This window comes from Drosophila tropicalis, unplaced genomic scaffold (assembly GCF_018151085.1).
Source record: "Drosophila tropicalis isolate 14030-0801.00 unplaced genomic scaffold, ASM1815108v1 contig_878, whole genome shotgun sequence".
NCBI classification, from domain to species: domain Eukaryota; kingdom Metazoa; phylum Arthropoda; class Insecta; order Diptera; family Drosophilidae; genus Drosophila; species Drosophila tropicalis.
Genome location: NW_027173374.1, coordinates 5,065,948 through 5,090,214, shown reverse-complemented (window position 1 = coordinate 5,090,214; position 24,267 = coordinate 5,065,948). Strand labels below are relative to the sequence as shown.

Genomic DNA, 24,267 nt, shown 5'->3' with positions numbered 1-24,267 from the left:
CACTTCTAGCTCAGCTCGTAATGTGCATCCGTTTCCTTTTTTTCATTTTTCTCTCCACTTTGCTGCTGCTGAATGCTTTTGTTATTTTTACACAATTTTATTGGGCAAGAACAAGAATTCATGCCACTAGAAGGAGCAGGAGCAGGAGTAGCGGCAGCAGAAGCAAAACGAGAACCAAAGTCCACGACGTCATCTTTAGTTGTTGCCGTCGCCGGCAGCAAAACTCTCGGCGCATATTTATTACGAGATGTGGCAGACGCGTCTAAGCTCCTCCAACTGCCAGTTCCCTCCTTCTCCTCATATCTATCCGTCAACCAAAACCAACTTTTTGCAATGTCTAATTCTCCCTCTCGCTCTTTCTCACAGTCTTGTCCCTTGCATTGGGTTCAATTTTCAAACGATTTCAATGGAATTCTCCATATATGTGTGTGTGTGTAAGCACCAAAAACAAAAAAAAAAAAAAATGAAAAGAAAGGAACCCCAGACACGCATCTCTTGGCTCTCGCTCTTTCATCTCGTTGTTGTTATTGTTGGTGTAGCCCTGCATCCTTCCCACTTGGACTTACAACAGAAGAGACTTAACATTTGGAATGGGGGGAGGGGACAACCTCCCGGCAAGCTTTCGCATAATGGTCTTGAAAGTTTCTTTCAAATGAGGTATACCCAAATTTTTAGTTCAGTTTAGCAATAAACTTAACTAGTGTTTAGTCTTTAGGTTTATTAACTAAATTTGCTTTTCTTATTTATAAATAAACCTTATTGGATTTCAAATTTTAGGGTTAAGTCACTTTTAATCATTTTGTCTATCCTTATATTAGGTATTTGCTAATCAGGGACTGTAACGACCAAAATGAAAAATCAGGGCTTTCTTAAATCTATAGTAAAACGAAGTTTAGTTTCTCCTTTTACTAATACTTATACTATTGGGATTTAACATTAGATATTGACAAGAAAGCTACGAATATAAGTTATTTATTAATTGCTTAAAAATAATAGTTTCTTCGTTTTAAATTAGGGTATTTAAGAGGAGACTTTAATAAAAATTTTTATCTTGGCCGATTCCTTCGTTATGCTTTGTTTTCTTCTGGATTTTTGTTGTTTTCCTTTTGGTTTTTTTTTTTTTTTATTATTGTTTTGTTATGCAGCCGCCGCCACCGCCGCAGCCGCTGGCGTTGCACCTCCTTTCGTTTGGCGTTGTTGTTTACGTTTTGCCATGTTGATTATGATGCCCCTTTGGAGTTGGCCGCCCCAAACAAGGTCTACGCTCTCTCATATGTATAAGAGAGTATGTCTGGGCTCTTATCATACAAACTGGTTTGCCCGCCACGAAGTTAGTTAAGGAGACATCTAATCACAATAGTTGAAAAAGAGGAGGGAAATACTTGAGCTTGAGTATATTTTTCCTTGTGAAGCTCTCCCACGCACTATACATACATACATATGCACATATGTATATCCTTTTTAACTATGTAGGTATATAGTTTTCACTTACCTTCCTTCCTTAAACCAATTCGTTGCAGCTTATCTTTGACAATCGTCTCTCATGTTTTATTGTGGTTTCCTTTTTGGACCCATGAATTTTTCTTTACAGCTATTGTTGCATTTGTCGCATTTCTGCGGTTGGCCCTGCGCAAATTCCTTCTTCTTAGGACACGCAAGCCAAAAAAAAAAAAAAGGGGAGAAAATAAAGAAGAAACACTAAAATAATGAATTCCTTCTTTGGGGCTTAACCTTAAATTGGCTTAACTTCATTTTTGCAATGGTCATCGGTTAAAATAACTAAGGGAAATTTTTCATTTGCGGTTGAAAATAATACATAAGGATAAGGGGGATAAGTGAGGCACACAAAGTACACCGAGGACAACACGCGCGCCACGTCTGTCTTTCGGTTGGTGGGTCTGGCTAAAGGCTTAATGGGTTGGTTTGTTTTTGCATTCCTGGTGAATGGAAAAGAATGGCAGGTAGATATACCTAGTGTGAATTATGGGGTAACGAATTTGTAAATCAGAAATGCTTTAATTCAAATGACCATTAAGGAGACCATATATAGTATATATATATTTAATTGTGAGTAAGAGTTGGGGGAAGATGATTACCAAACAACCTTGAGACATGTTCAATATTCTCCACCATAATTTCTTGGTCCAGGGGCTTCAATATCACGACATTTAAACCATGTACTCCTCGTCTCTCTCTTCCTCCCGTTTGAGCTGACTTGGTCTGTTACTAAAATTACGCCAAATTATGCTGAAATGCCATGGGATCTTGGGGTAAATATGCGAACGAGACTCGCGGCGGTGGCAACATTCAGTTGGTTTTTTTTTGTTTTTGTTTTTCGGGAAGCCATAGAGCTGAGCTGCTGTTGCAGTTGCTTTTGTCGACTCTTGCCATTGGCTGCCGCCCCCCCGAATGTCCAATATGTGGTACGTCCATGCCGCTTATCGGGCAGGCAACATCTACGCGTAGTTTTTGGAGCATGCGCAAAAAGGACAACGAATGCAGCAATAATAAGAGTTTTTAATGGGAATGCGGGAAAACAGCGCAAACAGCAAAAGGAATTGGCATGGGGGATGGGTTGGAACGGGGGACATTGCCACTGCCACTGGCGGTTGCACATACATACATATGTATATATGCCGGCAAAACTTAGTACATACTATGTCTGGATGGATCTCTCTTTCCCTTTCTCTCTCTCTGGGTATATATTGAGGTTGGGCATGAAATATTTTTAACGCTTCAATGGCAACCTTCTCCATTCTCTCACACTTGCATATACACAAAACATCCATCCACCATAGCCAGACCAACAGACAGACAAACAAACAGACATATATGTATATATGTAGCTAGTTACATAGTTTTACATACATATTTATTGCATTTTAATGTGTCACTGAAATGAGAATAAGATTTAATTGGCATTGTTGAAGTAAAAACTGTAGCACACTGGGACCAGAACAAGAATTAGAATAAAACAAGATCAGCTAAGATCAAGTTTCCTTAAAAAAAACTCCTTATAATAATAGTAACAGAATCTTTCTTGCCAAGTAGTTTAACAATTAGGTTCTTAAAGAGTTATATGCACGTTCTCAGTCTTAGACGATCAAGGAGATAAATTCCTTTGCAATATCATTCAAAAAGCATGATCCTCCAAAGTGAATGCAAAAGTTATTAAAAATATTGCACCACTGTGCCTTCCAAATGCATTTTACTATATAAGTATATGGTAGACTTTGAACTAGTTGGTTCGTTTGTTGGCTGCTGCTGCTGCTGATCCTTTGGTGTCTGGCGCTGCATTGGTCTCTTCTTTTTTCATCCAGGAGGCTCACTCTCTGTATGGATTCGCGAAAAACCGTAAAAACAGAAATTTTCTTTAATTAAATCCATTCTCACAGTGCCACACAGTGTTGTGCGGTGTGTGCAACATGTGGCAGTGTTGATGGTGGCGGCTGGCAGACGCAGTTGCAGACACAGATACTCGGATACAGATACTCTGAGCAACGCGCACTGGAGGAATGAAAAGGAATGCTGAGACTCCTTCTTGGTCTTCTTAAAACATCTATTGCACTTTGGCCAGTCCAAGGAGGAGCAAAAGATGTGAAGGAAAAGAAAAAAACAACGAAAAAAGTCTCTGACTTCGCACAGCGTCTTGGTCTTGGTTTCAGTCTTAATTCTTGGACCAACTACTACCTCTTCTACCTACTACTACCATAGCTCTCTCTCTCCCTCTCTCTTTCTCACTTATTCTACCTCCACCTCCTATGTGGGCCCTTTAAACTCTTGCGCCCGTCATCAAATCAGGTTTCGCCTGCTGCTCAGACAGACGCATAAATCGCTGGCGTTTTTAAAATGCTTATGCCTTATGATGACGATGACGATGATGATGATGATGCTCCAAGACCCAGGCCATTGGAGTTGGACACCACCACCAACAACAACAACAACACCAGCAACAAAATGTTATAAATGCTTCTCATATTTTTAACACCAAACATTGCTTGAGTCTCAGTCCGTTTCATGGAGTCTCCGACCTCACTGGATATAAAGCCTGATAGAAGCTTCAGCTCCAGCTCCTCCTCATTCGCCTAAAGTTTCTGTTTGATTTGACAACTTTGTTTTTGGGATTTCGGGGTTGGGATGTATGTATATTTGCTTGTGAATCTCCATAATGGTCATTATCATCATCTTGATCATTATGAGTTCTGCTCTATATGCTCTCCCAATGCTGAATTGTTGATTTAGGTTTCTGTTTTCTTTATGGAAGGTCTAAAAGGTATGCGGCGGCCTGGGTAATCTAATAACATTCGAAATTGTTGCTTTTTGTGAGTGCTTTCCGTGTGAGAAAACTAAAATCTGATCTTCAAGCTGAATACTTGTCAAGAACCCCAAAGAATCCATACCGCAACGATTAGAAAGAATGGATATACATTCCCATGGAATGGAAAGAAATTAAGGAGTGATCCTTTCACTTTCCCTGACTCTAATAAAGATATTTATTTGGTCTTTTATTACAGATTTCTGATTTCTCGCTCTTTATCAATTTGTAGGTAAGTCTATTGTTTCTTATAAATATCTAAATACTTGGGTAAATAGTAAATACTGTTTGGACTAGATTTCAAATCCTGATAAGCGATACACAGAGAGACGAGATAGGCTTAAATTAGACAAATCTTGAAAAATATGCAGAAATTTGTATTTCGGACAGATGATTGACAGACAGACCATGGACAAAGTTGACAACAGGAACATGCGTTTTCGTACACCAATTAAACAAACACAATTCTGTGAGACAAATGCTAAAAAGGCAGCTAAGGCTTATGGAAAATGATTTCAACTGGTTTTCAAATGCTGCTTTACGTCTATAAATATTTTCACAACTTTGTTTGACATTCACTTGATATGACCGAAGGGGTCGATGAAGGGATTCCCTTATTGGTCGAATGTCATAGATGTGTGTACCTACGAAACATGAATTTAAATATCCTGAAAACCCAAAAAACCGAAATGCTAATTAATCCCACGAGTAAAATGTCGCCGGATGACAGACAAGGCGTAGCCGGATTCAAAAATACGAAATCAAGGTATCGAGGAAAATGGGAAAATGAGTTCGGGGCGGCAACGGAAGGAGATTTGGCATGCTTGGTTGATTTTCACACACACACGCGCGTCACCCGCCCTATCATCTACCTGGTCTGGGTCTGCGTCTGGGTTATATACCTCCTCCTTCTCATCCTCCCTTGCTCTGATTTCAATCTCACGCATGTAATTGCATATTATGGGCTAGGGATTTCTCTAGCCCCTAGGGGCGACTAAATGTCGCCTTATCCTCAAATAGATTTCATCCATAATCTGTATTGATTTCGCATGTCCTTTTCCTTGACACGCGCTCTCTCTGAAAACTTAACCCTAACGAAAAAACAAAAATAGTGGAAATAGAATTAAAAAAAAAAAAAAAAGAATGCCAGCTGTTCGCTTAAACATTCCTTTACTGATTAGTTGTTGTAACCCTCACCTCACCTTACCCCGAACCCCGTTTTGCTCTAATTTACAATACGAATACAAAATGCACCCCATTTTTCAGTAAATTCCAAAAACAATCCCCCCGCCTAGGGGTTGCTTGCTGTTGCTTCACTTTAATTATTAGCTCTCATTGCCCATGCAATGGTCGTCGCTTTAGCAATGGTCACCCTTTTTGCCCAGGGCCAGAGGGGCCAACGACATCCTCGTCACTTGCCTCTGTAAGGCACATGTCAATTTTTAGTCTTTTTTTTTGTATTGGACTGACCGGCACCGGCACCGAAACACTACAAAAGCTTTATGTGGCTGCAGCAGCACCTTGGTTAAGATGTCGACTAGATCTGCACATTAAATATATAGATATGAGGATTGGTTTGTGGTCTAAGAAACCTACGTGTTCTCTTAGCCATATTAACATTTGGAATTAAAAATCGTCAAACTAGTCTACTAGATAGATCATTTTTAAGAGATATGTTGAAATATCTTAGCTCTCCGGCTAAACTCCAAAGATCTTGCTCGAGAAATAAATAGTGGGAATTCGCAATAAAGAGACCCACTGTACAAAATATTCTCTAGTAGGCATTACAATTGCAGCAACAACCACTTTTTCGCTTCCTGTTTGCAACTTGGGGGGATAAACCACACCGTGCTCTAATACTAGAGAAAAGCAAACAGAATTGAGACTCATTGTTGTTGTTGTTGCTGGCTGCACCCTTAGGTCGTCGGTCTGCCGCTGTTGCATTTAGAGCAACAATTTACAATATCTTTTTTTTTTATGGGTAATACCTCAACATGCAAAAAATTAACTTGCGTAAGAGAAAACGAGAGAGAGAGAGAGTGACAGAGAGATGTGTGTAGAGACGTTTCCTTGAGCGAAAAAAGGCGACATTTGTGTGGATTTCCCCTGTTCTTGGTTCGTTCCACTTTCCTATATTTGAAAGAGGACGACAATGACGACGACGACGACGACTGTCTGAAGTGTTGTTGCGCAGGGTTTGCTCACCGAAGGACTTCAAAGAAGGGTGCTTGCTCGGTTGCTTGTTGGCTGGCTGCTGCTACTTTTTGGTTTTTCTTTTTAAGGGTGCCTTTCCTTGCTTTGGTCTTGGTCCTGGTCTCTTGGTGTCCAGGTGTGCATGCCTTCTATTTCATTTTTCCAACCATTCACATACACTCAACGTGATACATTTTGTTAGCCAGCCGCATTTCGGACATCTGTTTATGTTATTGGTCCTTAATTTGATTCTTGCCCAATTTGCGGAAGCTCCCACGCTTAGAAAGCTTCTACCGCCCGCATTATCTTCCTGCAGGAGCTGCAAGAATTGGTGGCACTCAAATGTCCTTTTTTTTGCTTCTTTCCTTCCTTTTGTATTTTTAGTCTTCATAGGAAACGCGCAGAGCAAGATTTACTGATCTAAAAATTTCCGAGAATTTCGTGAATGGAAAAACAAAAGCGCACAAATACTCGCAGCGAACGGAGAATGATAGAGACAGAGAGAGAAAGAAAAGAGAAAGAGAGGCAGGACGGCCGCCTCTACCTATAAACTCAACTGAACCTGAATCTCAACCTGGGACCCGAGCCTCATCTCTCATGGATATTTGTGTTTTTGTATGTACTTTAGTTTTTGGTACTTTTTTCTTTTGGCTCGGAGAGAGCCGAGAGCATGCATTTTATATTCGAAGGTTAGGCAGCAGCTTTACCTTACTCTTCTTCTTACTTTTCTCTTCGATGTTCGCTCTTCTTGTTATTGTTACTTAAAAATAGTTGAGAAAGAAGGCATAAAAACAACAAAACAAAATCAAAATCCAATCCAAAAAAAAATTAAAAACGTGAGCCTTTCAGATACATATGTATATAGCCGAAAACAAAAAAATTATCAAAAACCGGTAAGCAGCCGCCGAAGCTAAACAACCATCCAACAAACCGATCGACCGACCAACTGGTGGCCATTGGTCCAGGTAGTCCACAATCCACGATAAAAACAACAACACACGATGATCATTTTAATGATCAATCAGGGGTTTAAGGTACGAGAGGGCGGTGATAACTGATTAATGATAGGGTTAAAGGTGCACACAAGGAACGCTTGGAAATCCTAGAGAAGTGAATGTGATCAATAGGTTGCATAACCGAAAGGACATTAATATTGCTTAGAGCATTTAGTAGGTTTAAGATCGAAATGTTACTGTGATCCTTTTTGCAGAAATTTTGTTGCAGTTCATTCACATTATTTGTCAGCTTTCCCAAAAAAACTTTATAAGCGTTTTGTGTTGTCGATCGGTGTCACTTATTGTTGCATGGGGCGATCTAAATACATTCTCCTTCAACCCTCTCGAAGATTCCAGCGTAGCAACAAACTGTCCCCCCAAAAAAAAAAACCTTATCTAAATAAAAACAACTGGAGAAATGTGTCGAGTAGTTATTTTTACCAAGTACCTACGTTTTGTGTATATTTTTTTCTTTTTCTTTATATAACTTCTGTTGCTGTTACTGCTGTTGTTGTTGTTGTTAAGGTTCTTACTACTCCCCTTTTGGCATGCGTCGACGACAGACGACAGCTGCAAACAAAATACTCTACTCTACTATCCGACGTAGTAACCAACCGACGTGAATGCATGCTTGTATGTATGTGCTGTACTCCACGTCAAGCTGCGTCAAGCAGCAGCAAATACGTCAATGCAAGGGAACGTCTATTTTGTATCCTGCGGCAGACAGGCTGTACCATCACACAGGACACAGGAAAATGGTAACTAAATTTGAGTAACTTTACATTGTGAAGAGGGGGCAGAAAGGCTCTTCGATGATGGGGACCAACGTCAATCCATCTCCTGTTTCATATCCGTTGAAAAATTGATTAGAGAATCAGTCAGAGGGTAGCCAAGCTTGATGATTTTTGCAACACGTACTCTATAATTTTCAAACGGAGACTGCAAATCTCAATTCAATTTGAGTTGATGCTTTTTTTTTTGGCAATGATTTCCGGTTAAAGTTGGAGTTTTTTTTGCTCAATTGAAGTGTCTAAAGAAGAAGGTAGCGCGAGTGGAGGGGGGAGAGGAAGGGATAGGTAGAAAATATGAAGAGTTCATTGTACCTAGATGAAAGAAAAACTAGTTGGCAATTAACACCTGTCATGAACGAAGAGATCTTTTGTCTAAGCAGCTAGAGAGATATAAAGCAGGTCAGACAACTTTACCTAGATATATGATGGTGATGATGATGATGGTATTAAGTCCATACATGATGAATGTATACATATACATATAGATGTAGGGAATGGTGCGAAGAACATATGTAAATGGACCCGAGTGTGTGTAGTTAGGGCTGGCACTTGGAAGACTTGTGCACGGTCATTTAGTCAATCAAGGGAATCTTTCGAAATTCAATACAAACAAAAGAAAAATCCCAGACACTATTGTTGACTATTGAAGTGGTAGTGGTCGGTAGTCCGTCGTCCTGCCACCTCCTTTTGGTGCTTTGAGCTTTATGTTTAACTCTCTGCTGTTTCGACTGATGATGATCGCTTTGAAGGCTGCTGCTGCTGCTGCATTATAATATAATATCCTCCCTTATCAAGGCTTAGCAGAGTTGCCTGCATTCCTTTTTTTCTATACGCCCCGTTATGTGGCTCTCTTCTCTCACTCGCTCTCTCGTTTCCTCTGGGTCTCTCGTTCTCTCTCTCTTTGTGTCTCTCCCTGTTGGTCGTGCATATGAAATGCATTCCTGTTTGTTTGCCTGCAGAGACTCTCTCATTCTCCCTCTCTGGTCTCGCCTAGCCCTTCTCCACCTCTCTTTCTCTCTCTCTCTCTTCTTTCTCTCTCTCTGCTTCTTACTGTTGTTTGATCGGTTTCTGCAGAACTACGCAACATTTACAAACCGAACGCTGACGAAAGTGGAAGTGATCTGAGATAGAGAGAAGAGGGTCAACAGGATCGTCGATCGATCATGACGTTATTATTATTATTACTATTATCATAATCATTATTCTATTGTTAAGTGTTGTGCACAACAAATTAAAAAAAAAGGAAGTTCATAAAGTTTGTTGATCGTATCTATAAGATACAGAAAAACGTGTTTTCTCGTTATATCTACAAATGTTACAACAACCACAACAACAAAAAGTTAACCAACCCAAACATTCTAAACAAAAAAAGAAGCAAATATGAAGAAATCTCAATGTTTTTTACATGAAATGCAATAAAAGTTTATTGTTAACAAAAAATTAATCTCATTAAGTTTTAAGTGTTTTCAAAATTTGTTCGTTAAAAAAGAAATCAACCAAAATTTTTAACTTATAAAGCAAAATTTTAAATTATATACTAAATTGTTTTCGTTGCCAAAAACAAAAAAATTATTACCTACAACTTTTGGATTATCCGTTTACCATATAATCTTCATTATTATCATCAACATCAACATCGATCACCTAAAAAAGTAAGTTACTCGCCAAATTTATAACTAGTTGCAACTCGTTGTTAAATTTATGTGGCATATGAATAATTAAACAATTTATTATTATACTAAGTAATTTATATGATATGGAAAAGTTCACTGAACGTTAAATGAAATTAATTTGAGAATCTTTCGGTCTAAGTCTCCGTCTGTCTGTCTGTTTGTTTGTCTACTCGTTGTTGCTTCCCCTCGCTTTGTTATATTTCTATAAAGTCTCTAAAATTCAACTATGTACCTCACAATCTGTAAGTCAACTGAGTTGGATTGCCTAACCTTATAGAGAATGTGCGTGCCAGAGTTGAGAGACTCTAGTTAGGGCGGACAGGTAGCAACTACATATGTACATATAAAGGCTACAATGCAGTCCAAATGAATAAGTTTACTATTTGATTGACAACGTCAGGAAAAATATAAATGACAGTACAAATTTAGTCTCAATTACAAGGCAAATCTACTCTCTAATAAGATGCTGAAATACTTGCAAGAAATTCTATTAACTAATATATTTGAATTAGAATTTGACCTTTTTTTTACATTTTTCTGTTTTACTTACAAGATTTGCTTCTTTCATGTGCTTTCAAGTCTGTTTTATTAAGTTCATCTTGCAGTGACTTATTTAAATGGTCAGTAGTGTATGTATATGCATGTTCGTTCATAGGTAGGTAGGTAGGTTTAGTTACTCACATATCACAGCTGGTGGTTATTACACGCTTGCCCAATGACGATTTCAACGCTCTTTGGCCATTGAAACATTTACCCTAGCCCGAGTCTTTTGTTTAATACGATTTCGTAGCTATACATATTTCTACCTTAGGGCTGGGCCATTTGGTATTAATGTTGTAACCTACTGTAATTATTGCTCAGATATATGTATGTACATCCGTTTTATTCCTAGTTTACATAAATACGAATTTCCGTCAATTCGAATTGAAATGTTTGGTCTTAACTAACAATTGCAAATCTCTGCTGGATTTACCCAATTAGCCAATGTATACCCAATTTTCAATTTCTATGCATTAATCTTAAATTCAACAGAGATTCTCATGAGTTCTAGGAATATGTCCCCTTTAAAATTGTCTGTCAAATGTATACACTTTCCGCGGAAAGCCAAAAAACCTTCAATGTCTGTAGAAATAATTAACATTCAAATCAAATTAATTTACAATTAGTGTAAAGGAAAAAAAACTTGGGGTAATGGGGAAATGGAAATTGAATATTGCCCAAAGAAGAAACAAAAAAGGAAATAAAATGAACTTCAACGACAACATCAATTTAACTCCTCCTTGTCTATAAAACGGATTTCTCTCTTCGTCGTTTCGTCAGACTAAATTCAATAAACATTGCGTCAAGCCAAATGAAGCGTTGCCGTTGTCCGACCCCCGTCATCGTCGACGTGCACTTTAAAAGCTGCGTCATTTTGCCACCGGGTCCACCCTAAGAAAAACCTACATACATTCGTAAATACATACATCCATACTTGTAAAGTATATCCCAAGCCTAACATTCTGACTGACATTCAGTCAAATATTCAACGACATCAACATCAACGTCGACGTCCATCTTCTCCATCTCCTCCTCCTGCTCCTCATCATTCTGCCTCCTCTTTTATTTTCACTTTTATTTTTCAAAAATTTGAATATAGCGCCCTCCTCATCCGTCCATCCATCCATCCATACAACGTTCTTGTCGTTGTCGTCGTCATCGTTCCTCAGAGATTCTCAAGTAGTTTTTCTGTTGATTGCATTCCAAGTCGGGTTCACTCTTTTTCATTTTTCCCATATGCACAGCAGCAGCAGCAGCGAATAATCTCGCCTTTGGCACAAAAGAGAGTCGAGTCTGCTATAAATATACATACAAATTGTTTATACATACATACATACATATATATGTATGTATATATAAATATGTGTACTATTATGATTTTTGCACCCCACAAAAGGGGTTGCTGAATGACTGACTGAGCCAGTCAGGCTGGTTGACGTCTCGTCCTGGCTGTTTCTTCTTGAACTTTCCAACGAAATTCAATCATTGGAAACAAATTAAAATCTAATTAATAAATGAATTGAAAATTATGTTGTAAACAAATCCAACTACAATACAAAATGCTAAAAAAGAAAGTATTAAAAACATTGATTTATAAATAGAATATTTTGAAATATTTATAAAGAAATAAACAATTTATAGTCTTTTAATTACAATAGTTATTATTCCAGAACGAGATTTAAGGGCCATGTAACTAAGATACCCAGGACACAGGAGTTTATTACAATATTTTAAATTATTAATTATATATTCAATATAAAAAATTGAATTTTTTTGCTGCTGCCGTCTTGTAATAACAATTCACCCTTACCCGGAGTCCTTTAAGAGCCTGTCCTCCTTTAAATTCGTCCCTGGATACATTTTTTATAATCTTCAAGCCAGTTTTATGAAAATACACAAAAAAAATCTCATTTTTGTTAATTTTTTCCCTTCAGTCCTTGAGTTTGTTAGGGTTATCCTTTTAAAATTTTGTGGGTAATGCTTTTTAGGGTCTCATTTTTTTTCTATACTTCCCAGACAAACATCCCTCCAAGCAGTCTCTGTATCTGTATCTGTGTATCTTCACTATGTTTTTTTTTGCGCAAGATTCTTTTTTTATCAGCCTTGTTTCTGTATTGCTCCTCGCGGTCGTGGTCTTGGTTGCTCTTGGTGTGTCACTCATAGATTCATTTAAATGTATATCTTTTCTTTTTTTTTTTTTTTTTTTTTTTTTTTGCTCGTTTGCGATCGTCTGGGCTTGGAACTTCCCACGATCCTTGGAGACACTTCTTGCAATTGTGTGTGTGCGTAACTCTGGTAGCGTGTGTATGTACATATGTGTGTGTGTGTGTGGAGTGTCATAAATACTTTTAATTAACTGGAAATGCGTACGCCCTGTGTGTGAGTGCCCTATGTGTTATGATGATGATGATGGAAGCAAAGAGAATACTAAAAGTGCCTGGTTGGGCGTGAGTTTTGTGTTATTTACCATAATATTTTGCTATTTATTTGAGCAGATGTTTTTTGTTGTGGTCATTGAACTTTCAGGCAACTTCATTTGATGTTTATAGAAAGTACACGGCAAACTAACTACCCACTGTAATAATAATGGCATTTTCATTACATTACAACTGAGCCTCTTCCAAACCAGATACATCTGCAGGACCAGAATATGAAGCTGAGATACTATTTTTTATCTTTTCCGATTCCATTAATTGGTTAACTATTCGTAATTTCACTCCCCTGGACAGCAGGGACACCCCCTTTCTATATTCATCAATAATCATGCTTTTATCATGACTTTTAGTAGCTGATTACCAAATTTGATTAAAATGTTGCCTACAAGTAGTCACTCTCAAAAATTGCCACATAATATGATTTTTTTTTAACACATGGATTTTGTTAACATGATGATTTAACAATTTACTTAACATACATAGTCATTTTGTTAACATTAAAGAAGCGCGCAAAGTGAGAGAAGAAATATTCTGTTTTTGTTTTTGTTGCCGGCATTCGAGATAAGTTCCACAGTTGGCTCTCTTTCGCCGCTCAGCTGAGGAAATGAGCACACACATCCATACATACATTTTTATATATGTACGTATGTATGTACATATGTAGGGAAATTAAATTGTAGATTGCGTGTAATTTTATTTAATCGAAAAAAAAAACAATGTGGTGTTAAAACCTTCAAAAAATTTAAAATTAAAAGCTAAAATTCCGCAATCGTACTTTTGAAAAAGCCAGATCTGACGTGAAAATAGCGGAAATGGCATCTTTTTTACGGCGAATGGTCAATTACGGCTCGGGCGAATTCGGGGCGAATTGGCGGCGAATTTTTTTTTATAGTCGTTATTTTGTTTTCACTCCACCACCCCCGCTGCATTGTTGTTGTTGTTTTCGAAATGAGCGGTCGTTGGTGATGTCGCGCGCTTGATTTGTTGAAAATTTGTTTCTTTTGGATAACATTTGGAAAATTTTGAAAGACACGGTTCAAATACATATACATATACACAAATTAATAATAAAAGCCCTTTAAATTTGCACATTTTGTGATACATTTATAAATGAAAATAGTTTCTCTTTCACTCGAAGCCCGCTCGCTATTTCGCTCTCGCGCGCTCTCTCTCTCTCTGTGCAATTCTCACGCGGACGCTCTCTCTCTCTTTCTCCCAGTTGTCTTTCTCGCTCTAACTCTCCATGTGGCTCTCGTTTCTGTGGATTCTATTTTCGGGTTTGCCGGTTTTTCTTTATCATCCACTCATTTTGCCTTTACGTCGTGTCCCATGAAGTTCGATTTCTCAAGCACAAAAATGTAAAGAAAAACTCACTGGAGCAGAAGGCCAACAAAAAAAAAAAAAAAGAAAAAAAAATCTAATTTCCTATATAATAACCAATCAACCAACCAAAAGACTGCACAATTCAAGTAATACATAAATCAATTCTATTCTACATTTCGACGGCCTGCGATCTTGGTGTCTGTGTGTGTGTGTGTGTGCAACAATTATGTGATATCTACATTAAACATGAATAAAATGTTCTATAATATATAGTAAAAGTAACAACAACAACAACTATTTGACTGCTGACGTCACACCGCGCGTAGTAATGTTCAGTTTTCCCACACACACAAACAACAACACACTCTCGAGGCAAACGTACATGTGTGAGTGTGCTGAAGCAACCGAAGAAGAGGAGAACCGCTAAAAATTTATGTGTTTTATTTTTTCTCTTTTTGTTGTTGGTCCGTGTGATAAATAAATGAAAAAAAGGAGCAACAACATAATAATTCCATAATAATTAAAAGGTTCGTTTATAAAACCAGATGAATTGATTTATATACATACATACATCCATATATTATTAATTTTTGTTTGACGGTTGCATGTAAAATTATATTCGGTTTGTTGGCTGGGGAGGGCGGACAGTGTTTCAAGGTGTGACTTGGTAGTCTAATTAACAATGGGTGTGTGTGTGCGTTCATGCGGTTTGTCTGAAAATCTTATGCCTGCTTGTGACTTGATTAAACAAGTTGAGAAATGCAATCAAAAATATTAGTAAGTTTAATCACAATTCTCATTCTGTTATCAATACCGAATCGTGCGTCACACTTATCAAAGGTCCTCTTCTGTTTTGTGGTGCTTTCCCTGTTAAAATTTGTTTTTTCCACCTGGCATTGAATTTCCATTATAAATTATTTCTTTTCACCTCCCACACACAAGCAATAAATGAAAAAAAAAAACTGTGTGCCTGGTTTTATTTGCATTTAGTTGGCAAAAAAAAAAAACGTTATTTTTGCGACGCATTTTATGCGCAATTTCTCTTCTCTCACAAGCTGTTTCTCTCTCTCTCTCTCTCTCTTTCTCACTCTGGCTGGGCAACAGCAGTGTTGAAACTTTAGCAAATTTTTGACCTCTCTTTTGGTGGATCTTTAGATCTCTATCCGGTTCCCAGCCATACAACTCCAATATTCAATTTAAATCGATGTTTTTGTTAAGTTTAAGTTAAGCTTCATTTGCAAAACCTATTTAAAAATAGGATCAGCAAGATGTGTCTACTGAATCGATCGATTTAGCGTTGTTTTTTTTGTTTTGGTTGATTGTGACAGCGGTGAAGGGCAATTGACAAATTTGTTGAAATTAGCCATTGAAGTGATTGACATTTTTGGGTTAAGCTTTAATTAAAATGTTGTTTGTAATTGGCTTAAGGAAATGCAAAGAAACAATAAAGAGGAAACAAAAATGGCGTATATACATATGTATAGGCAAATAAAACAACAATAATGACAGTAAAACCGGCTACATACCAAGTTGGCATCCACAAACCCACAACATAATCAGCAGCATCAGCAACAACAACAACAGCAACAATGGTTGTGGATTGCATCTCGCTAACAGCTGTTAGCAGCCGGCATCTGTTCAGAGCGAGATAGATATACAGAGGAAATAAAAGAGGCAAAAAATCTCTGCTAAGCTGAATGATTGCAATTGTTGTTGTTGTTATTGCTACCGCTGCTGCTGTTGCTTAACACCTTATATATTTATACACACACATGTACACTTGTATATACATATACTTGTAGTAGTTTTTCATCTTCCTTCTGCGCATGCAAAATGATGTGCAAAAAGAAAGCGAAACTTTTACTAAGCAGGCGGTGGGTGTTTGTATGTATGTGTGTGTGTGTGTGTGTGTGTGTCGATGTATAATTGCTATCGTTATAAGGGAGGGAGAGGAGAATGGTCTATCCAACCGATTAAATGCATATTTTTACTAAATAATTAGCAACTGTAAATTGTCATGCAACGATGCAGACATCAGCAGGAGGAAACAACAACTAAAACCGTTAACTTTTTACATGTTTAATGTTAAGCAATTAGCAGAAAAGCAATTGATAAGAACCGTTAGAATAAGTTAACACCATTCTACACATAAACACACGCATACAAATGTAATGAGTGTGTGTTAAGTTGTCAATATTCCTCTCACCCACTCTCAATCATTCAACTCTTAGTAAGCACTCAGGTTCCCCTTCATTGTGCTTAATTCTTTTAAACTCTACTAATTTAGAATAAACAGAAGACACTTATTGCCGTGGCACAGTGGTACAACTCCAAAAAAAAAAAAAAAAAACGTCTCATTTGAGGTAATATACATACATATAATAGTTTCAATGCAATAATTAATGAGTTGGAAAGTGACTCTTGCGATTTTAAGGGGAAAATACATGTATAAATAGCTGATAAGTTTTGAAAAACTGTTATCTATTCTTAGAATGAATGTGGTTTTAAAAAGCTGTGGTTTCAAATATTTATCCATATGAAAGTGGCTTGAAAGTGACTGTTTAAATTCCTTATGCAGTATGAATTACTGTAATTTCATTTGTAGAAAATTGTAAAGTACTGTTATTTCCACTTTCAAGTAAATTTCAAGTTGTAAAACGGAACAGTTATATGCAGAAGCATTCTGCTATCTTCTTCTCACTGTCCCAGTGTGTATGTAATGGGTATTTCTCTTTCTCTCTCTCAGTTTCTCTATGTGTGTCTGTTAAACACTCTGTTTTTTTTTCTCATTGACTTGGCCCCCGCATTCGTGTACACATCATCTCAATGCGTGTGTGTGTGTGTGTGTGTGTGTGTATGTGTACATAGTAAATACATTATAAAAACTTGTACACATACCTAAGACTACATTTCACTTCTAGTTTTTTCCCTTTATCAGCTCACGGAGAACTTTAACTCTGCTTTATGTGTTGCTGTTGATTGAACAAAAATAAAAATTGAAAAAAAACTGACTGTTATCGGGTTTTTATTTGAGTTATTTGGTTATGTATGTACATTTTTTTTCTCTAGGCCACACAGAAAACAAAAAAACACACTTTTTGTTTATTTAGTTTTTCCTTGTCAATTTTGTTTTTTTTAGTTTTCTACCCTGTTTGTTCATGATGCCTGACAAGTGCATTTGAAAAACAATTTCAAATATTTATGTATAGATTGTTATTAATTTCTAAAGCTTTCATTCAATGTAATTTTATACGTTTCAATGTAATTTTATATAGGCAAATTTTTGGCTGCAGCTACTTGTTTTCCTGTTTTTTTTTTTTTTTATCATTATTTTGATCAAAAGAAATCGACAGGACCTACCTGGTTATGGTGGGCGATAGATGAAGAGCGGGGGAGGATCGTCATTAGGGGCATTTTTTTTTGCTTCTCTTTGATTGAGCCCACATAATTTTTGGATTCAGGAGAAGAGAGCGAGAGAGTAATAGAGGAGAGTATACAATTACCTGAACTCGTTCATCTGTAAGCAGATACCGTTTTGGCACGCAAAAAGCAACTGAAAGAGGTAACAGAAGAAGAGCGCAGAGTTGAGTTGCCGCCAACGCGGGCAGTGATTTCCAAGGAGTGAGACAGAAGATAAGTATTGGCCTGGGGCCATACATTGGGGCAAAGACTTGAAAAACTAAGGAGCTTTTAATCAGTGCTTTGTACTAAATAAGTTTAAATTTAAAATTCATATTTTGAGGGTTAGGAAATTATGTCTCATATCTAAAAGGTAAAGAAAGTATGGCTCAATGCTTAGCATAAATGAGGTCTGACCTCTTTTTCTGTAACTTTGTACCACTGTGTCATGTTAGATTTGTCGTCTACCTGACCGCCGGTGTTAGTTAGTTGCTTTTGCTGCTGCTGCTGCTGTCTCTGCTGTTGCTCATTTCATTTGCCAATTTCAGCAAATTCTTCATGACATATTTAAGCTTCGTTTTACAATTTCTTGAGTGTTTTTTTTTTTTAAATGTCATTTACGTTCTTTCTTCATTCTGTTGCAATAATAATACACATATAATAATAATTATCAGTAGCTGCAGAAGATATATACTTAACATTTAACAGTTGTCTGTTATGCAAAATAACATGTCTGTTGATTGACTTGAAAAGAAAAAAAAAACGATTATTGTATACAAAATAAAAACGGTTAATTGCCAATTTGATTTTGCTTGAATTGTTGTTTCTTTTATTTTTTTACGCTTATTTAAGCTTGGCTCAAACACAAAAAATGTTTTCTTAACTTCTTTCATTCACACATACAAACACACGTATCCGCATGTCTTCCGTTGGCCTAACGATACCTGAATGTGTGATGTGTTCTCTGTTTTGGACATCTTAGGGTTTTTTTTTTTTTTTTGGGCTGATTCTTTCGTCTTTCTTTTTCACGCTAAATTGATTGTTTACTAAAAAGCTAAAACTATAAAGTAGTCTCTTACTTACCCTTTATTTGCTAATTATATTCAAGAATATATTAAGGTTGGAAAATTGAATCTCATTTTGAAATCTAAGGGTTTCATTCATGACTTTCTATAAATAATTGCAGAGGAGAAATTCAGTAGCTGGAAATAGTTTCTGATGACAAATAATTAGCGAATTTTGATACGCAGGGTATGTGAAAGTCGTTAGCCCAGATCTCGTACACCTATGGAATTTTGAGTTTATTGACTTCGAAAAATAGTTTTAGCATGCTTCAGAGAGTCTCAAACGCGGCACCCAGAAAAAAATAAGCAAAAAGCCAGTTTTTGTATGGGTTGTGGTTGTTGTTATTGTTATTGTTGGTTGGTCGATTGTGTTCTTCAGTGCCTCCATAAAAGAAACAACGTTCTTTTTGCTTCCTTTTTGCTCTGTTGCTTCTTATCAGGTTTATGTGAGTATGTTTCTTTTTTTGTTCTTTCTGCGGTTTGTTCTGTAATTTTTTTCGCCGCCTTTATTTGCATTGCAAAAATCACAAAAGTTTAATGTGCCAAATGCATAAAACAATTCCACAATAAAGGAAAGGGTGAAAGGAGAAGACAGAAGAAACACATTAATAAGGGGGAAAAGAATCAGGTCAATAAAAATAACAACAACAACAAACAAACAAAAAAAAAACAAATAATCACAAAGATCACATTCTCCGACTAAATTTTGTATATCTTTTGCTTTCTCTCTTTGCAGATATGAAAAAGAATCCCTAGGTGCTAATTTTAGTTGATAAGCGTAAAAATAAAAAAAAAACAGATTTTATTTAAGCAAAAAATAAAAACGAGACAAATTTCCAATTGGGTTGTCGGTAGAAAGAGAGCGTATACCAACATTTACCTCGAGCGCTAAAGAGTATGCAACAGAAAGCTGATCATGCCAACAACGTAGCCCACAGCGAAGAAGAAGAAGCAGCAGAAGCAACGCTCACCGACACGAGACAGTAGCAGAGATAAAACACGTGAGAGGGAGAAAGGGAGAGAGAGCGTGCGACAGAGAGGGAGAGCGAGAGTTAGAGAGAAAGCAAAAGCGCTACTATTTTTGTACCAAAAACGAAAAAAAACAACAAGAAATAAGAAAAAAACACACACACACACCGCAGAACTGCAAGGCTAAAAATGTCGAAATATTTTATTACTGTCAATCCTCCCAACTCTAATAACACACAGCGGCGGCAACAACAACAACAACACCACCAACAGCAACAACAACAACAACATTATGGAGGTGGAGCAGTTACTGGTGTTGTTGTACTTCCACCCACCACTCAAGTGGCACGTAAACTCAATTATGATATACTAAACACCACCAATAGCAACACCAACCACAACAACAACAACATTGTGATCAAAAATGAGAAACTGGACATGGACTATGAGCACGGCATAACCAGTAGCAATAGCAGCAGCAATCATAGCGATAGCAATAGCAACAGCGGTGTCGCTGCTCATCTAAGAGATCATGTCTACATTAGTCTTGGCCATAAAACCGGCAACAACAACAACAATACGACACAAGCAACAACCCCAGCGGCAACAACAACGACACCAACATCAGCAGCAACGCAGCTCAACATACAACAGCAGCAACGCAGCAATGTGGCCAGCAGTGGGAAAACGACTGATATCACACAATATTACAAGGTGAGATAGAATGGAAAGACTCCAGCTAAAATGAAAAATGTCTTTAGCTAAAAGAAGCGCCAATGGGGCACATCTTATCTAGAGCCAGGGCCGAATAAGTAAAACCTTTGTAAAATGTACAAGTTTTACAAGAGTTTTTCAATTAAATATTGCATACTTTTTAGGGAAAAATTCTTACTTCCAAGATTTCTGAATCAGAAAACGCTTAAAGCTATACCCTTATAGAAGTCTATGATCTTTTTAAAACTAATTAACTTTGTCTTTATCTATGATTTATCTATGATTAGGTCAAACGTCGACCACATGCCAATAGCTTTGAGATACATCCGAAGAAACAAGCCAAACAGAGTGACCAGCATCAAACGGTTGTGTATCAGAAGCATGTGGTCAGCAGTACACCAAATCGCCAACACCACGACATTAACATCGACATCGACGACGAAGAAGAATTCGTGAGCGAGAAGGCAAATCTCTCGTCGTCACAGCAACAGTTTGTGCTGACAACGCCGCAGCAGCAGCAACACCATCACCAGCAACAGCAGCTGGTCTCATTGGTTTCATCGGCGACCTCCACATCGGTCGGTGGCAGCGGCGGCGGCGGCGGCATCGGCAGTGCTGGTGATCGCAATCGGGCAGACACTTCTCTGGGAATATTAACGAAAAAGTTTGTGGATCTATTGCAAGAGTCACCGGACGGTGTTGTCGATCTAAATGAGGCCTCAAATCGTTTGTCCGTGCAAAAGCGTCGCATCTACGATATCACCAATGTCCTTGAAGGTATTGGCATATTGGAAAAGAAATCCAAAAATAATATCCAATGGCGGGGTGGTCAATCGATGGTCAGCAGCGAGCGATCGCGACGCATCGAGGCGGAAAGCGAACGGCTGGAGCAACGTGAAAATGAGCTAAATATGCTGATTGATCAGATGCGTGATGAATTAAGGGAGATATCACAGGAAGTGGAGAATGCCGGCGGTTTGGCCTATGTAACGCAAAATGATCTATTGAATGTTGATCTGTTTAAAGATCAGATTGTTATTGTGATTAAGGCGCCGCCAGAGGCCAAGCTTGTGGTGAGTAAAGGCAACACGTGAACTAAGTAATTTAAGGACATTTTAACTAGACTAGCGCTAGCCCACAGTCGAACTAGTTCTTTTTGTTCATGCATGCATAAGCATATTAGATATATCTTTGCATATATCTTTCCATCTACACAGCAACGTCAGAGTAACTTTTCTTTTTTGTTTTCTTTGATGCTTTTTGGTCTGTGCTTCTTCTTAGTGTCTGCATGCCATTAAACGTGGCGCCTATATTTAGACTCAATCGTCCGGTAGACGACGACGACGACAACGACAACGGCAACGACAACGGCAACGACATCCACCATCCCCCCACACCCCACTATTCTGTTGCTACCCTCTTCTGTTGAGCTGTCTCATTTTGATATCAAGTAAAAATCAGTTTTCTGTATGTGGCCAAGAAAGATTTTTCCAATCGAACGGTCGTCGTCTCGCACAGCACACACTATTTATAAAAATAGTACAAAATTTCGCTACTTAATGTTTCCGCTTGCCTTGAACTGTTCAGAATGAACTCGAGTGGCAGATCTTCTTGGATATAGTATGGATATAGACATATGTGCAGACAATATAGATAAATTATTTTTTTAGTCTGGCAACGCGCTCTCTCTCTCTCTCACTCATTCTTTCTCTCCCCTAATGCAAATATCATTTCTAAAAATACACAGAGTCAATAGTCCTAATCATTATTCTCTCCATTTTACTTGATTTTGTGATTTTCTTGTTAATAATTTGTTATTATTATACTTGCAGTTGCCCAATACAAAACTACCGCGGGAAATCTATGTGAAGGCTGAAAATAGTGGGGAAATCAATGTATTCCTATGCCATGATTATTCGCCAGAGAATTCACCAATCGCTGCCGGTGGTGGGGGCTATTTGGGTGCTGGAGCTGGCGCATCTGGAAATGGAGGCCAATTGCCTACACGAATGGGTGCAGTACGCACAGCCACATCCACAAGATTGCATCATTTGACCAATCAACGTCTAAATGATCCGCTCTTTAATAATATTGATGCCATGAGCACCAAGGGCTTAGGTAAGTCAATTGAAAGACAACGGAATTATTAGGCATGACTTTCATCGTTCTTTTTTTCTTAGGCCACTTACCATATCGCTCTGCCCAGCGTAATCTTAGTAAATCAATTGAGGATGCTGCCAAGCAATCCCAGCCTGAATATAATATTTGTGATATTGCGATGGCCCAACAGCAGCAGCATCATCAATCGACAGCGGCCGCTGTTGTGGTAGATGATGATGATGTCGATGATGAGCTGAATCAGTTGGTGCCAACGCTGACCAGTCCAGTGGTGCGCAGTGCTGGTGGTGGTGGTGGACACCATCATCATCATCATCATCAACAGAGCCAACTTTTAGAGCAACAGCAGCAGAATTCTATACAGCAGCTGTTTAGGAGTCTAACAGAAACAGAAACTGAAACCTCGCCTACGCCACAAGTGCGACGTTGTGGAGATGTGGCCAACACAACAACAACAACAACAGCAACTACGCTTAATAATAGTCATAACAATAGCAACAACAACATACACCCCCCATATAGCAGAAGCAGTCAGCAGCAGCAGCAGCATCGAGATGTGCCCATGTATAATTGTGCAATGGAAGGTGCCCCAACAACAACAACAAGTCGAGAAGGAGTAGCAGGACAAACGGCGTCAAACACAACAACAACAACGACCTCTACAGCCATGAGCTCACTGGAAATGCAATTCAATGCTGTGGCCAATGAGCATAGCAATAGCAGTAACAGCAGCAGCAGCAACAACAACAACTATGGCAACATCGCTGGCGCTGGCGCCAATGCGGAACACCAACAACAACAAGCAGAGCAACAGCAATATAATTCCAATCGCCATAGCCCGTGCCCGCCCATGCAAATGACAATGCCATTGCCAGGTGATTGTTATCCCGGCAGCAATAGTAACAGCAGCAGCAACAATGCCGCACTCCAAGGACTCGATTTGACCTTTTTGAATGAAATTGGAGCGGACTGTAAGTGTCCTTTGCAACTTTTTACCACCATCTCTTTCCTGTCTCTCTCTCTCTCTCTGTTTTCTCACATTTTCCTCATTCAACGCAATTTATTGTGCTTTCTTACGTCTTCTTGTCGCCGTCGTCGTCGTGATCTTTTCGCCTCATTTAACAACCCATTTACATCAATTTGCATGTAGATATCTAACCGCAAGCAAATCCTACGCTCCGCGTTGCACCAATGTTAAATGTGGCCAAAGCAGTAATAAAAACCGAAGCCCTTCTTGTCAAGATCTCTCTCTGTGACCTGCGTGAGATTTATCATATATGAAAACCGCATCACAGTCTGAGTTCTTGCTGAGCGGTGAGCTAATCAAGACAACCTAAAGTTATGTATGTAAATAAAAATAATTGTGAATTGTGTAAAACAGGAAAATCAACTTTAAATTCTTTTCTTTTCTCAAGATAAACATTCTCTTTAAACTTATATAGTCTATTCAATTTATTTCTATTTTGCTTTTTGTAAATAATTTTTCGGCCAACCAACGAGAATCAGTTCAAAATTGTCTTTTTTTCTTTAAATCTATTGTTTGTTTTTTTTTTTTCTCTTAAGTTTTTTCAATTATTATTTTCAAAAGTGTAGTTTGCATGTGGTGTGTGGGTTGTGTGTGTTCCGTATATGTGTGCGACAGAATCAGTCTTATATAAATATTGTAAATTGGTCAGTCAAAATTTTCTTTTAAATCTCTGTATTTGTTTAATTTTATATACCAAAAAGATAAATTCAT

At 38.0% G+C, this 24,267-nt stretch overlaps 1 protein-coding gene across 3 annotated transcripts in view; it reads left to right on the top strand.

Annotated features, from left to right (window-relative positions):
• E2f1 (E2F transcription factor 1) overlaps positions 1–24,267 on the top strand; it is a 34,354-nt gene that overhangs the window by 8,448 nt on the left and 1,639 nt on the right. Inside the window, exons 1-6 of one of the 3 annotated variants that reach the window (XM_068301910.1) lie at positions 13,901–14,651; positions 14,758–14,792; positions 19,465–20,411; positions 20,699–21,484; positions 22,244–22,529; positions 22,592–23,500. In XM_068301910.1, the coding sequence (XP_068158011.1) occupies positions 19,887–20,411; positions 20,699–21,484; positions 22,244–22,529; positions 22,592–23,500 (2,506 nt within the window). In that variant the 5' untranslated portion in view covers positions 13,901–14,651; positions 14,758–14,792; positions 19,465–19,886. Of the gene's footprint in view, positions 1–4,514; positions 4,548–13,900; positions 14,652–14,757; positions 14,793–19,464; positions 20,412–20,698; positions 21,485–22,243; positions 22,530–22,591; positions 23,501–24,267 lie in introns of those variants that run through there. The other 2 variants (XM_068301908.1, XM_068301911.1) reach the window with 2 other exon arrangements.